The sequence below is a fragment of the Thermobia domestica genome, chromosome 10 (assembly GCF_964235325.1).
Source record: "Thermobia domestica chromosome 10, izTheDome1.hap1.1, whole genome shotgun sequence".
NCBI classification, from domain to species: Eukaryota; Metazoa; Arthropoda; class Insecta; order Zygentoma; family Lepismatidae; genus Thermobia; species Thermobia domestica.
Window position 1 is genome coordinate 33,238,383 of NC_137463.1, and position 16,801 is coordinate 33,255,183.

Below are 16,801 nucleotides of genomic sequence, written 5' to 3' on the forward strand. Positions count from 1 at the left end.
GAAGCCGTAGATGATCGTACTTTTGAATTTTTCGATCTATTCGTAGACATTTCGTTGCGGCAGGACACTGTTCCCGTATTGTGCGGAAAGCCTTTGATGGATTGTGACCCCTGATACACCTTCCGACCACAAAAACCGGATCACTGCTGGTTGTTCCACTTTGGTGCAAACTTGTAATGGAGCGGCCGTAATTTATCTGCTTCAAAAGGAAGACAAATGGAGGAATTAGGATCAATAAAATAAAATAAAGATGGACAGAGGTGAATATGAACAATGTAAGAAAAGTTGCAGCTACATTTGCGGATAATTTTTGACTTACCCTCGTTCTATATATATATATACACCCCGCCGCCCCCAGGCCCTCCCCTCCTGTTTGCTCGACCTACGGCCTCGCATCTCTTATGTATCAGCCTTTGTATCACACAGTGAATTTCGTACATTTGCTCTTCATATTTACTGAATTTGTCATGGCCTCGCACCTTAAACGCACAATTCTACCGAGTTTCAAGTTTATTTTCCTTTTTCAACTATCTAAAACATAAGATTTTGTATCCCAAGAAAATGCCTATTTAAATAACATGGGGGTTTCTTTATCCCTATTTAGACCCCTTAAAAATTAAAAAAATACTCACTTTTGGCAATTTTCCTGTAGGTTAGTCCCGGAAGGCTACAATCATGAGAAAATTCATCATTCTAATCCTGTCGGAAGTGCCTGAACATTTTGGGGTGTAGAAGGCGTCCCATATAAATAACATGGGAAATATTTTTTAGTTCCCCATAAAAACACCCTAAGTTGGACATTTTTATTTTTTAGTGGTTTACTTAGGTAACGCTAACGAAAACATGCAAGTATACAGCATTTCAAGTTTGTATTTCAATTTCAAGTACCTAAAATATGAGATTATAGGTTTCAAAAAAAAGGCCCATTTAAATAATATGCGATATTTTTCATTTCCCCTTTAGACTCCCTAAAAATTAAAAATATTCACTTTTGGCAATTTTTCTGCCTGAAAAGCTACAATCATGTCAAATATAAATCATTTTAGCCCTACAGGAAGTGCCTAATAATTTTGGTGTGTAAAAGGTGTACCGTATCCGCGTGAAATTGTGAAAAATGTGGGAAAAGCGCTTGACGTTGAAGTGAAACTAGAACACATTGATGCGTGTCATAAATTAAAGAAACATCCAAACGAGACATATCCGGGTATTATTGTAAAATTTGTAAATCGTGATATAAAAGACAAAATTATGCAAAAACGGAAAGTTAAGAGAAATTTAAACACGAATGACATAGGATTTCAAAATAATTTCCCAGTCTATATTAATCATAGTTTAACAACATATCGAAAGCGCTTATTTGGACAAGCCAGGAAACTACAGAAAGAAAAAAATTATGCATTTTTATGGGTAGATTACTCGGGAAATATTAAACTTAGAAAAATTTGCAGAAGATAGAAAAATTTTTGTAATTAAAACAAATGAGGATATATCAACTCCGATGTAAAATGGATAGTTCTCATATTTTATCTATTTATTATCAAAATGTTAGGGACCTAAATACGAAATGTGATGAATTTAGGGTTAATCTTATAGCTAGTTTACATGAATATGATGTAATTATATTAACAGAAACATGGTTGAAGGATGGTGTATTTGACTCTGAACTATTTACTGCGCAATATAATGTGTATCGATGTGATAGACCTGGTATGAAAAGAGGAGGGGGAGTTATCATTGCAATAAATGCAAATATAATGTCAAAAGAGGAAAGACTTGTTGAAACAAATGACTTTGACCATTTATTGATAAAGTTAATAATTAATGGGAAAGTATATTGGTTTATTTGTGTATATTTTACTCCTTCGTCTAGTGTTAATACCTATAACAATTTTTTCAGAATATTCAAAGATTTCTGTAATTTGTACCATGGCAATTTATTTATTGTAGGCGACTTCAATTTGCCGTTAATAACTAATTCAAATTATGACTTAATGAAAGGGGGTCCAAGCTATAGAGCACTGCAACACTTTATAAATTTAAACAATTTAAAATCTATAAATAATATTCAGAATTGTAACAATCGGACTCTTGACTTAATAATAACTAATTTACCATGTGTACAAGTGTCCAATGAAGAAAATTGTCTTGTTAATCCTGATGTTCATCACCCTGTTCTTCACATTAAAGTTATGAATACAATTGTTAAAAAAATGTTAATAAAACTACAACTAGAATTTTAAATTTTAAGAAAGCTAATTTTTATGAAATTTATAAATTATTAAAAGATATTAATTGGTCAATGATAGAAAATATAGATGATGTAAACGAAGCAGTAGATTTTTTCAATACAACCATATATAATATTTTCGAAAAAGAAGTTCCAAAAAAGAATTGTAGTTCCTCAAATTTGTATCCATGCTGGTTTTCTAATGATATAATTAAGATGATAAAATTAAAGGAGTACCACAGAAAACACAAAAAGAATTCGGTCTATAACTCAAGCAAATTTAAAGAAATTAGGAAAAATTTGAAAGATATGATCTCTAAAGCATATAAAAAATTTGTAGAGAATTCAGAGATGTATATTAAAGGTGATGTTAGCACATTTTGGAACTTTATTAAATGCAATAAAAATAAAAAATCATGCCCGCAACTTATGACTGTGAATGGAAAGGAATTAGCAGATAATAAGATAATAGCTAACGAATTTGCCAATTATTTTAAGTCTGTGTTTTCAAATGTTAAGCCTAGCTATAACTGTGATGACAACAGTAATTATATGCAAGCAAATAAGGTACTTACTTTAGAATTAATTACAGTAGATGAATACCAAGCAGCAATAAAGAAATTGAAACCAAGGATATCCTGCGGTGTTGATGGTATTCCTCCTTATATACTTAAAGCATGTGCGGATATTCTTGGATATCCCTTATGTTACATATACAATTTGATTATTAAGAAAGAGTCATTTCCGAATATATGGAAGACATCAAGAGTTACACTCATATTTAAAAAAGGAAATGATACGATGATTGAAAATTATAGACCTATTTCCATTATTTGTGCCCCAGCTAAAATATTGGAACATATATTTGGTCTAGGAATTAATTCGTGCGGTTGGTACGCACACATTGAAGCTGTAGTACAAACACAAAATACATAAATACCTTAAGAAAAATATTGTCCATCGCTAGCCACCACTTTCGCCCATCTGTCAGCCAATGTACGGATTCCGTGGCGAAAGAAGTCCTCATCCTTGGAAGCGATCCAGTCAGAGACCCATGTTTCGATATCTTCTGAAGAAGTAAACTGCTGTCCAATCAAATCGTTGTTCATGCAATCGAACAAGTAGTAGTCCGAAGGAGCAACGTCTGGTGAATACGGCGGGTGGGGTAAAAATTCCCATCCGACATTTTCTAAATAGGTTTTGACCGGTTTTGCGACATGTGGGCGAGCGTTATCATGTTGAACAATAAGTTTATCATGTCTGTTCTCCCATTCTGGTCGTGTTCTGGCCAGAGCTTGCTTCAAACGCATTAATTGTCGTCGATAACGTTCTCCATTCATAGTTTCACCCGGTTGCAGCAGCTCATAGTACACCACACCTTTCATATCCCACCATATGCACAGCATAACCTTTGCACAGTGAATATCTCGTTTTGGTTGTGATGGACCTGGTTCACCTGGTTTCACCCAGGCCTTTTTTCGTTTAGGGTTCTCGTAATGGATCCACTTCTCATCACCCGTAATAATTCGATGCAGAAACCCCTTTCTGCTCTGTCGTTGAAGCAGCAATTCGCAAATGGTTTTTCGTCTTTCAACGTCTCTGTCTTTCAATTCATGTGGAACCCAATGTGACATCTTTTGAATCATTCCCATGGCTTTCAAGCGTTTGGAGACTGTTGTTTGATCAACGCCTAATGCTGCTGCAAGTTGTTCCTGCGTTTGACACGAATCCTGCTCGAGCAATGCTGTCAATTCTTCGTCTTGAAATTTTTTTGGCTGTCCAGCTCGCTCTTGGTCTGCCAAGCCGAAATCACCACTTCTAAACCGTGCAAACCACTTCTGACACGTTCGCTCAGCTAGAGCATGGTCACCATACACTTCCACCAAAATACGATGACTTTCAGTCGCACTTTTCTGCATGTTAAAGTAATGCAGCAGGACACCCCGCAAAAACACTTTATCAGGCACAAATTGCGCCATGTTCACTTAACTACAAACTGGTGTTGTTGACGCTTTAATCCACTGCCCTATACTACGAACGATACGCGATGACAGGGGTTTGCAACACATGTGTGGATACACGGAATTGTGGGACGCTCCGTTCGTTGCGCCATCTCTTGTCCACCCGCACGAATTAATTCCTAGACCAAATAATATATGCAAGAATATTTGATCATGTGCAAAGTTATATAAGTGTAAATCAGCATGGTTTTATACCAGGTAGATCGACAATTACCAACCTTATAAATTTTACTCAAGATATATATGAGGCTTTAGATTTCAAAAAATGTATAGATAGCATATATTTTGATTTCACCAAAGCATTTGATAAAATAAATCATGATGTTTTATTAAACAAATTATCTAGCTTTGGACTTAATCGGTCTTTCCTACGTTTAATTGCCTCATATCTCTCAGAAAGGAAGCAATATGTTGCATATAGACAAGCTTCATCATTCTATTATAATATGAATTCAGGTGTACCGCAAGGGTCAAATTTAGGACCACTATTATTTATTATATATGTAAATGATCTTCCAGCAAAAATAAAATATTCTACATGTACAATGTATGCTGATGATATACAATTATATAAAATAGCTTCAAAAGAAAGTGATATGAAAAATTTACAAGAAGATATAAATGCCATATTTGAATGGAGTAAAGATAATTATTTAAAACTAAATGTAAAGAAATGTCATTATGTAAGGTTTGGAACTTATAAAAACATACAGAACTACAAGTATTTTTTTAATAATGTTGAACTCGAAAAGAAACATCAAGTTAAAGACCTTGGTATTGTTTTTGATAGTGAGATGTCGTTTAATCATCATATTCAAATTATTATGGCAGAAGCATATAAAAAACTAGGTTTCGTTATTAGAAACACAAGAAACTTTACAAATTTAGAGGCTATTAAACTGTTGTATTATAATCTTGTTAGAACTAAACTGGAGTATGGGTCTATAATTTGGTCACCGAATTATACTTCTTATCAGAGACAAATAGAAAATATTCAGAAAAAATTTTTACGTTTCCTTTTTTATAAGAAATATAATTTTTCATCGTATAGAATGGGAATTTCTTATAATGAAATATTACAGGAATTTCAGTTTATCCCGTTACATAAAAGGCGTAGATTACATGAACAAATGTTTCTTTATAAACTTATGAATGGAAACATTGAAAGTAGGGACATTTTAAAACAGATTTCCTTTAATGCAGGTCAATGTAACTTACGAACACGGAACTTTTTCGTAAATAAAATACCTAAGACGAACCGTCATAAAAATTCACCACTGTTCAGAATATTAAGCAACTACAATGACATGGTAAGAAATCAGGATTTGGATTTTACTTTCAATGTTAACAAGTACAATATTATTATGCAAAACGCATTAAAAATATAAATTAATTCTAATACATAGCTGCAAATTTTGAATATATATGAAAGGTAAATATGTAAACAGTGTAGAACGTATGTTTATATGTGTGAAGGTGAAGTATTTATATATAAACTATTTATCAAACAATATATAAATGTGTGTATGTAAAATTGTATTTATATATTTATGATTATTATCTTTTATATTCTTTTGTAAAATTCTTTGTGTATATTATGTGTATTTTTTCTTTTTGCTTAACTATAAGTTAAATTGTAAATCAATTGTAGTAAAAGCTCCTATAATTGGTGATGATCGTCCCTGTTGGAGTTAGATTGTTAAATAAATAAATAAATAAATAAATATAAATAACATAGGAAAGATTTTTCAGTTCCCCATAAAACCACTCTAAAGTTAGAAATTTTTATTTTTTACTGATTTACTATGGTAATACTAACGAAAACGTACAAGCATACCGAATTTCAAGTTTTTATTCAAATTCCAAGTACCTAAAACATGAGATTTTAGGCCCAAAAAAAGACCCATTTAAGTAACATGAGGAAATTCTCCCCCCCCCCCTATAGACCCCCTAAAAGTTAATAATAATATTCATTTTTGGTAATTTTCCTGTCGGTTAGTCCCGGAGAGCTACTAATACCCCAAATTTTAACTTTCCACGTCAACCGGAAGTACCCCTTTAATTTATGTCAGATCATGTAGTTTTATATATAATTAGGAAGGATATATCGTTTTCACTAGTATTTTAAATTTAATTCGTAAGTTGTAACTTGGTTTAATGTACAAATGTATACGTCATGTTCTCCCGTCCTCGTATAGATATGCACAGTATATTTACATAACTGGTAACTTTTCAATTAAGAGGGGAGACCGGAGGTATCTCTAACATCCCATAATACAATGGAACATAATAAACCAATTGTATGATTGATACAGAATTTAATAAAAGGAAAGAAAAAATACAATAGGATCTATGGTTGTTACCAGCATGGGCTAGCTGCAGAAACAAAAGGAACCTTCAACCATTCTTTTATAAAAGAATTCTACTTTCTTATTCATTAATAAAGTAACAACACGAATCAAAGTTAGAAGAATTGATAGTATTATGACAATCATCCACTGCTTTTCTTCTAAGCTTATTTCTTAATTTCTTGTATTTCTCAATCTAATGTACATAGTTTTTATGTAAAGGAAAGATATACAAGAACATTGCTTACTGCAGTTCACAGAAACAAGGGAACTACCATGCATTTTACATATTTATGTTCATGGTTTACGCTAAAAACCGAATGATATTCAGTATTATTCTCAAAAAAATCTGATGCCCTTTGTCGATCTATAAGTTTTAAGGTTAGAAATGAATATTTTACAACTCACAAATAATTTACCTAGTATATGCACATTTGTGAAAGTGTCGGGCAAACTATATGAATGGTTCTGATTGGTAAAGGATGTAGAAACTGCAGTTCATAAAAGTAATTTGAACAAGAGTGATTATCATTAATGAAACTACTAGTCGAGGATACAATAGCAAGAAAACGAAAAGTGGAAAGAAAAGAACAAATAGTGTTAACAGATTGAGAATATACATACAGAAAGAGAAATTTTAAATTTGAACGAAGAGATGTAGTAAATTAATATATTTTGATAGAAATATGTGAAGGCAGATGGGGTAAACTATAGATGTTCTTCCTGGAAAATAAGCGAATGAAATGGATGCTTGGAATTAATTTTAGTGAGGCGACTAAATAAGATACTTAAAGTACAACTTGAAGATGAAATGGTTATGATGGTCAGATTTAAGGAAAAGAAGGATGGTGTCGTGACATGTTCTGACCAATTTGCACACAACAGAAGAAATTACATGGAAAATTTATATAGAGCAAAAGCAGTGCATTCATAATAGTAATGGGGAATCTTAATGGTGTTGTGGGGAAAATCAGAAACGTAGTATACTAGATAACAGCAGATAAAACAGAAAAAATACAAGAAAAGGCAATTATAAATTTTTGTGGAATAGGGAGCATTTGGTTCACCTAGTACAATAGAAAATTGGTATTTTACCTTGAAATTTCCAATAGATGAAAGCAGAAGTACCACATAAATTGTTCGATATTATGTATCATGAATGTGAATATTTGAAGTTAAATGTCCTGAAAATTAGTCAGAAAGATAAATACAAGAAATTAAAAATCTGGGAAGTCGCCAGACGAGAAAGTAAAAATAAATAAATTTATTCAAAAATTGACAGCGAACAGTTTAAATTTATAAAAAGAAATACAAGAACCAATGGGCGGCGAGGGAAGCTTAAGTTTTGTGTACATTAAGCTGCAAAGGAAACGATCGAGTATGAGGACCTGAATAAGGCTAAGCTAACTGAAGGAATGTAGAAGAACATTAGGAAAAGGACGGTTCGGAAGTAAGATGGACTGAGATGTATAGGAACTTCAATAACGAACTATGATGAGAAATTGATAAAGCCAGCGAAATATTACAGATATAAATAGATAAAAGAATTGAAAAAAAAGTAGAGGTGGACAAGCAAAGGTATTGTAGTGCTAAATGCATGCAATAAACGAAAACAAATACAAGAGTACAATACAAAAATTATAACATGGGAGCATTTACAGTTATGAACGAAAATAATAATGAGTACGGAACTTGAAGAGGAAAATGAAATTTGACTTTCCTCTTACCATTGTATTTAAGACTTGTTAAAACTTCTAATTAATTAATTAAGGGTCTAGGGTCTATATATGGGGAAGATAATATTTCAGTTAAGAGGGTAAAGTATATTTGAGTGACATGGCTTTCGTTGCAGAATTTTGACTATAAACATGATATATATGGGATAACAATGATGACCAAAGACAAACAAGTCAAGTACAGAAGCTGGAGAAGAAAAGAGATTAGTATAAATATTTAACTTACCATGCATATTGTACTTCTTGTCTGACACCAACACTGAAAGAGCCCAAAACGCATCTTCCTCGTTAAGATACATAAGTAGAAGTGCAGCAATTTGTGACATGCCTTGGCAGTAACCAATATCTAAATTATATACACTATAAGCTCCCAGAACATTGAACAGAGCCTGCTGCTTCAGACCATATCGTTCTCGAAACATTATGTGATCTCGGTATGTTCGATTGACATCTAAATCTATCTGACGAATATCAGGCGACCAGCGCCTGGCCAAGTGCTTCATTTCCTGGGGAAAAAGATAAATTCGGTTAAAAGAACGTTACACAGTAATAAGTGCATGACATATTAGCAGAGATTCAAATGATTTTTAATGATACAAAGTAGAAACTTTCGGTGAAAGTAGGAGTAAGTAGGATAATTCTTTCTGGTATGCTTGCATACCTCGACTATTTTTTAAATAATGAGGTAGTTCCGTAATTTGCTGATATGTTTATTAATCGTTTTGCCCACAGGTTATTAATTCTAGCTACTTTTCTTTCTGGAAGCATAAAGAACTTCATGTGCTGCCCCCTCATTTGAGGATTCTTCATCATTCTTTGGGCTTGTGAAGAAAAGATTTGTTCACTTAGAAGTACTTGCCACTTCTGAAGTACTGGCTCAGTGAAATAATGACCGCAGAAGACAATGTTTCACTTGAGTTATAATACCTGTTTTTAAGAACAGGATTGGTCAATGATAGTTTCGAAAAGGCATGTTCTATGAGCTTCTGATAAAACCTAATTCTATGCAAGAAAACAGATCGTTCAAGTTTTCACCTTCTCTAGAAAGTGTTGATCCTACCTCAAGTTCAGTTATTATTTAACTCTTGGTAAGGATTTGGTCTGAATACGCTCTTCAACAAACTTTGAATTACAGTCACAAACGTTTTCAAAGCGACCTAACAAACTAGTGACAAGGGTGAAAGCATTTTCATTACGTATATACATTAATGGCTCTTCTTTCAGAAACAACTTTAAAAATTTCTCAAATAGTAATGACACATGCACTAGAAAATGCAAGTGGTTAAGAATTCTCCAAGAAAAATTTTCTACATGCTGTCATCCATTTTCATCGTTCATTTTGTCCTAATAGTTAGTCTCGTTTGGAAAGCTTTGAGAATTTTATTAATTTTGCTGGCCATGGAGTTACATGCCCTCTCAGCAGTTAGGACCAAAGTCAACTAATGTGCTTCAACAATTCAACAAAAAGGCAGCGTAAAATTTTACTTGCGTATGTTTATTTCTGATTGAAAAGTAGGACTTATTTGTGGAAGTGTGGCCTTTTCCACTAAAACGTAGAAGCAGTACAACAACTTGAATCTCTGTATTAAATACAAAAAAACTTGACGCAATAACTGTATTATAGTACATAGCATTAAACAATATTTTGACTGCTGACGTACAGCACATTCAAAAAGTGACTATTCATATTTTACGTTTTTAATCTAATGTGCCTGAGTCATTTAATTAATTCAACAACAGTGCTAAATTTCTCCAAGAAAACTCGCATTCTCTTGAACTTACTGATTTCTCACATTCAACATGCGAGGGGAATACCAAAACATAGTTAATCGAATGTATTTTTTATAGTAAAATATTAACTGTTTTGTGAGCAGTGAAGTATGTGTGAGAAACAAATCTAAGTTTGCAGCTAATTGCTCCTTTCATATACTAATTCCTAGCAGAATTGTGACAAACTGAGATATAGAATGAAGGAAAATGCACACAAAAATAAAATTATTGTGTTTACGCTTGTGCTGTCATCTATTTTGCAACGTTCTATGGGTGGAGGTGGGAAGGGGTGACATGTAACCATAATCGGAAACTGGCAATATTAGTGTCCTATTTATAGTTTCAGGGTCGAGATGAGTAGTAACACTTCCGACGATGTTCAAGTCCAAGTTAAGCCCCATCGGCGTGAAGGGGGTGAACTAGGGGAAGGTTGATAATGTGACATGCAAAAATAATCGAAAACGACCAATATTCGTGTCGGAGTCCAGTTTTCGGTGCCGTTAACGAGATAATTTACATCTTCCCAAAACGTAGTGAATTGACAAAATTCTTTGTTATTTCATGCTTGCTAATTTTGTATTTCATACTTTGTATAATGTTCATATTTTATATTACAGTATTTTCTATTTCATGTATATCAAATATTATTTACATAATAAAATAAAACAGATTATCTCATATTATAGAACATTGAAATTATCTAGAAAAACAGAAAATCTGTACATTCAAAAGGAAGTGTCATTCATCTCAACGAAACCGAAAACTATGAATTTGACACTAATATCGCATATTTTCCATTATTTTTACATGTCAACCCCTTCCCACCCTAAGTTTTCTTTAACCCATGCCATTTACGTTGAATCTGAACTTGAACGGTGCTAAGTATGTCTATTGATTTCAATAACACCGAAAACTATGGGTTTGACACTTACATTGGTTGTTCTCGATTATTTTACGTCCCACTCCCTTCCAACTCTCTTAGTTCACTTCTATGCCGATAGGGACTAAACTTTGACAAGAACGGCAGTGTCACTATTCATCTTAGCAACATCAAAAACTATAGATTCGACACTAACACTGCATGTCATCCTTTCGCACCCCGCATTGAGATCTTATCCAGACAGTATTTGTTTCCATATTTAAATCATATTTGTACTAAGTTTTTTAAAACTGTTCCAGGAGTTCCGGCTGGAATATATATATATACGTGCATTATTATTTTAAGCATCATGGATTTGTAAATATTCTTAAACACAGGGTTCATACAAATATACTGAACTCAATTTCTTTGATTTTGCAGGTTTTCCAGGTATTAATTTTGCAATTTCCAGGTCTAGTGGAAGAAACTGACAGTAAGTGAACACATAAATTTTAAGAATAATATATTTATATATTTAAGAATGTCCACTCTTCTTCCCAACGAACGATCGCAATTAAATATTGAGTCACAAGAAAATAAATACTTAAAATAAATAAAATTTAAAATATCCAAAACTTTAGAATCATCACTGTATACATTTGCAATCGTTCATGCCATTCCCCTATCCACGCAGTTTTATTTTAAGAAAATTCACAATTCTACTGTTTTATTGTCGTTTTAGTTTTAGAATAAACAACGTAATATATAATGTTCTTATACCGGCACTAAAGTAGTTTTATTCTACAAGTCTTGCATAACCTTACTGATTTCTGTATCTATTTCTTCAGCTTCCAGACTATGAGCTTTCTCCAAGCGTTTCTTTTTTTCCTCTCAAGTCATTTAATTCTTTTAGCTTCCGCTTTTTCATTTGAATTTTCTGATCGTTCTCCTTTACTGCATGACGTTTTCTTTCCAATGCCATTTCATATCTTGTCTAAGATCCTTTAACTGCTTTAACTAATTCCTGTGAGATCTGAATATTGCGCATATTAAGTGCCACCATGTACTTGTCTCAGTGCTACAATTGAATATTCCTGCAAATTTTCAACCAACACGATCTTGTTGATTGCAAAACCGGATTCAATTGTTGCGTTTCCATGTGATAAGAGCAATTTTGAATATAACCTACAAGTCAGTAAATTTCTTGTTTTTCTTAAGCAGACTTGCCCAGAATTTGTCCAGATCATCTTTAGTTTCTCAAAAGTTTTCAAAGACTCTCCGGTATTCCTCTTTTGTCAACCTACATAAAGTCATATACTGAGCAACTGCTCTCTCTCAACATTTTCTGACAACCGATTGATGGAATGAAGGATCTGAATACATGTTTTCATGCGCTCATAAGTCAAAGATGGCGTCTTCAAAATAACTTCTGGATCAAGAGATGACACGGCACGAACAAAGGGATACTTTAAGGGGCTGCGCTTTAAGATCTTTTTGATTGTTGCCACTAGAAACCGTTGACATTGCAAAGAAAATTCCGCTTTCTGCCGATCAGAAGCTCCACATTTAATTAACGCTTTTCTTGCCCCAAATCGAACATCAACATCTTTGTATCTCAACAAAATGTCTTTATTTTCCAAATCCAATGAAATCAATTTCTTGACTGATTCACACTTCAATAACATTTGCTTGAACACATTGTCTCATCAAGCTTTTAACAAGGTTGGTAGGTGTGTTGTACAAGAGCAGTACCATAGGTTTGGAGGACTGAAATGATTTTAAAAATTCCTCTAGTTCTGTTGCCAAGGTCTTGAAGAAGGCCAATTTTGCAGGCATTAACAAATCGTCAACTCCTGTCTTGATATGTTTCACTGATACACTGCTGGAAATGTTAGCTAAATCCAAGTACTTCTTTACGTGGGGAAATACTTTCAATGCCCTTTCTGCGCACTGCGCATTTTCTACCCAGTGTACCTAACAAAATTTTTGGGGAAATGTACAAGTCCCAGAGGATGCAACGTAGTCTCTTCGTCGTGCTGGACTATCTTTAAACAAATAGTAAAGCCCCTTTAAAAAAACTACTAACATTCCATTTTGCACCTCCATGACCTGTTTGGAATGCCCCATGAACCACATGAAGACTACATGATCCTAAATCTAATAACTGTGGATCTGTAAAATCAGTCTGAATTTCTTCTTTTAGATTTGACAGAAATTTCCAGTTCACAGAAGGTCCGTCCATACTGACTTGCAAAATCTCCTTCAGAGGCACTTTTGAAAGTCAATCCTTAAACTTACATAAGAGATTTTCAGCCCTAGCATGGTTCAAAAAAACTAACGTAAGATATTTCGTGGAAACTTCCTCCTTTGTATCGTTCCAAAACCTCACATGAATGTCCATCTGCCTCTTTTGGGCTATATTATTTAACGCTTCATCAAAGTACACTACAATGTCCTGACACCCGTTTACTGCATCTACAACACTGTCTCTAAAGTATGGTGCGAGGCCTTGAGAAATAACATTAACTACACTTCAAAAGGCCCATGCTAAAATTCTGTGCAATTACACTATCTGGGAACATCTGTTTAAACAGTATATTATAATTTTTACAGGAATTGTAAAACTCTCTGTTCACATTAAGTTCCACTGCCTACAATACTTCTAATCTTTTTCAAGCCTTTTATAGATGGTTGTTTTAATTCTTCTGTTGACTTCTGTGATGGTTAAGCTTCTTGTTTTTGAACTGGCTTAAACATATCCACCACACTTTTTTGATTTTCACTGTACTGTACCTCTCCAGTCTTTGCCTGTGTGTTTGTCCTTTTGCATGGCTTGTAATTGCCTGTGTTCCCATATTACTCGATGAAAAACTTTTAGAGCATACCCCGCAAAATGCATTATGCACATTCACTTTAACTTCCTTCAACCAAGGCGTCCACTCAGGATGTAATGCTGGAGCTAACCACCGACGATTAAACACTGATCTTGGGCCAGACATCTCTATAATTCAAAGTTAATATACCTGCAAATAGATGAAAATTAAGCAGCGAACTTAAACAGGTAGACAATTCTGTTTAGCGTTCTCTGAAGTCGACTCCACAGAAAATCTGCTTTTGAGTAAATCGTTATTTACTGTTTACTAATAAGCCAGCATCTTATGGTACAACGTCTATATCTGATAAACAATTTATATCGTCATTTTGCAGATTCAGAGTTCTCTCCTTTTCAGATGATGTATTACGTCGATATGACCTAGTTGACGTCACTAACTCAATTCTGGCCAAAACTGTAGATACGACTTTTTGGCTTTGGAGGACACAATTGTCTAGCTGTTTTAAGTTCGCTGCTTAATTTTCACGAGTCATTTCTCAATATATGAAAAATAATAGGATTTTATGAACCTGCACAAAATGCTAATATATCGAATATACCACAAAAGTTAAAAAGGAAATTTTTCAAGAAAAGGTAGTAGCAAGAATTTGGCAACATCTACGAAATATTTTATTGTCTTAGAAAGAGTAGGAGTCAATTCTGAGGTTGCAAGGATGAAATTCTAAAGAACTACTTCTATAGGTCAGTATCACTTTCAGAAAAAGTGGAAAGGTTACTAGCGCGCCAATTATATCAATAAAGGTTCATTTATGAATATTATACCGGATACAAAAATATTAAAACTCAATTTCCCTGATATTTCCAGGTTTTTTACTAGATATGATCGATTTCCCTGAATTATCTAGGATTTTTTCCTTCAAAATCAATTTCCCTGAGATTTCCAGGTTTCCCAGTTTTCCAGGTAGTGTATGAACCCTGAAGCAGTCCATGGGATTCATGGGAAAAGTTCGTAATTAATTTAAATCCAAATGCCTATACAACCCACAAAGGTAAAATCAAAAAGATATCCGTCAAATTACTTCTAGAAAAAAAAAATTAACCTACGAAAGGGTTAATAAGCACATGGACTCCCAAACATCTGATAAACCCTGCTTTATTCGATGAATGAAGACGAGCGATAACTTTAAATGTACTTTCTGAAAATTGAGATCTAGCAAATGCTTACTTCCTTCACAATATGAAAGATTCACTTCATTTCATGAAAATCATTAGCACACATCCATCTTACGCCTCTGTAAATATATATACTTACATTTCATGAAAATCTTTAAGGTCTTTTTTCAGGATAGGTGCCTTCCATTCCAAAATTCGAACCGGAAGTGCTCGAAAAAAAATTCGCAAACTTCGACTTTTCAGATAAATTAACGTTCATTTGTTAATGTATGTACAAAAAGATACGCATACGCAAACCAAACTATAATAAAATATAGTTTATTTATATCCCTATGTACATACCACAACAAGAATTGTAACTCTACCTGTCTCTATAGCTGAATGGTGGGGCTCCGAAGTTGACCATTTTCCATGTCTTTTACAATTCATAAATTGTACTCCCCGTCTTTGATGGCCCATTACTTAGCGGGATTTTTTTTTTTTTTTTTGACAAAACAAAAAAAAAAATTGGGTCTCTTTCTATATGTCATGTCTAGTTGCTATAAAAAAGTTTCAACAATATCTGAGATGGTGATGGTACATGCTCTGCCTGAATTGAGATGGAAGGCACCGATAAAATTTAAAACAACAAAAATTGCTATCATTACTTGATTATTATAGAACGAACAACAACAGCATTATAACGTATACAGAGAGATTTCGCACAAACCTCATATTTTCCTTGCTGCTCCTCTCGTACTTGTTTCAAGTTTAATATCAGGCTCCACACTTCCCCACGTAGAGAATTCGGTATACCTTTGTAAATGCGTCGTTTCAATTTCTCAGTATTACGAACGCTGTCCCAATTCTTAATCATCTTCAACCATTTTTTGATCCTTTCCATTTCCACCTGACGCTGCCGAAGCTCATGTGGATCAGCCTTCTGGGGCAGACGTTTGTCACTGTAAAAACAATACGAAACAACGATTAAACTCAGTTTTGTTCGGATTGGACAACGAGAACATTTATTTTCAATACATCTCAACAAATGAACATTCAAAGCACCTACCAGTAGAAGACGTTGGACCACTTCTTAAAGATGATCGTTAAATTTTACACCATATTCTTGCATTTTTCAAAATGCTTATATACATAGTTGTCGATTATACGTCAGATTTTAAAGAAGGAAGGACCAGCGAGGAACACCACCCATACCCTACAACCCCCCAAAAGAATTAATTCTATTTTTAAGGAAGCAAAAATCCCAATGAATGTACTTTTAATGATGTTTTTATGGAAAGTTTGTCACTATCTGTGGAGTACAAATACATTGGTAGTGTGAAAGCTAGACTATATAAATAATAAACATGTATACCTCAAACTAGCAGACATCCATTCTTCGCACAGAAACAATAAGGTTCAGGGCAATATTTAAAAGATACAAGTTCTTTGTTTTAAAAATACTTACTGAAGGAAGTTTGATTTCAACAGAGTAATGTAAAACTAATCATCATTTACTCTTTCAGAGTTCGTAAAATTTAATATTACCGTCAGCCTAGGGTATAAAAAAGATTATTTATACAAAATTTCATGATTGTACGCCTAACAGTTTGAGCTTCAATAGACGAAAAAAAAAGAAAAGAAAGAAAGAAAGGGAGGAAGGGAAAAAACAAACTCGTCTTTCTTACTACAGCTGTTGTATTTCGGAAATTCACATCTTATCTACAGCACCTAGGATGCAGGATTATCTATTTTCAAAAAAATAAGATTCTGCGCTTAATATTTCAGCGATCTAGCGATCAGTGAATCAATGGATTTACTCTTGCATGTGTATTCATTAAGTTTTCCCCTACAT

General features: G+C 33.6%; 1 protein-coding gene across 6 annotated transcripts in view; it reads right to left on the minus strand.

Moving 5' to 3' along the window:
• The window catches only part of LOC145662414 (USP6 N-terminal-like protein), a 318,623-nt gene that overhangs the window by 52,378 nt on the left and 249,444 nt on the right, over positions 1-16,801 (minus strand). For all 6 annotated transcript variants that reach the window (XM_081727965.1, XM_081727967.1, XM_081727963.1 and 3 more), the window contains 2 exons: positions 15,677-15,908; positions 8,559-8,838 (listed from right to left, as the gene is read on the minus strand). In XM_081727965.1, the coding sequence (XP_081584091.1) occupies positions 8,559-8,838; positions 15,677-15,908 (512 nt within the window). The remainder of the gene's footprint in view (positions 1-8,558; positions 8,839-15,676; positions 15,909-16,801) is intronic.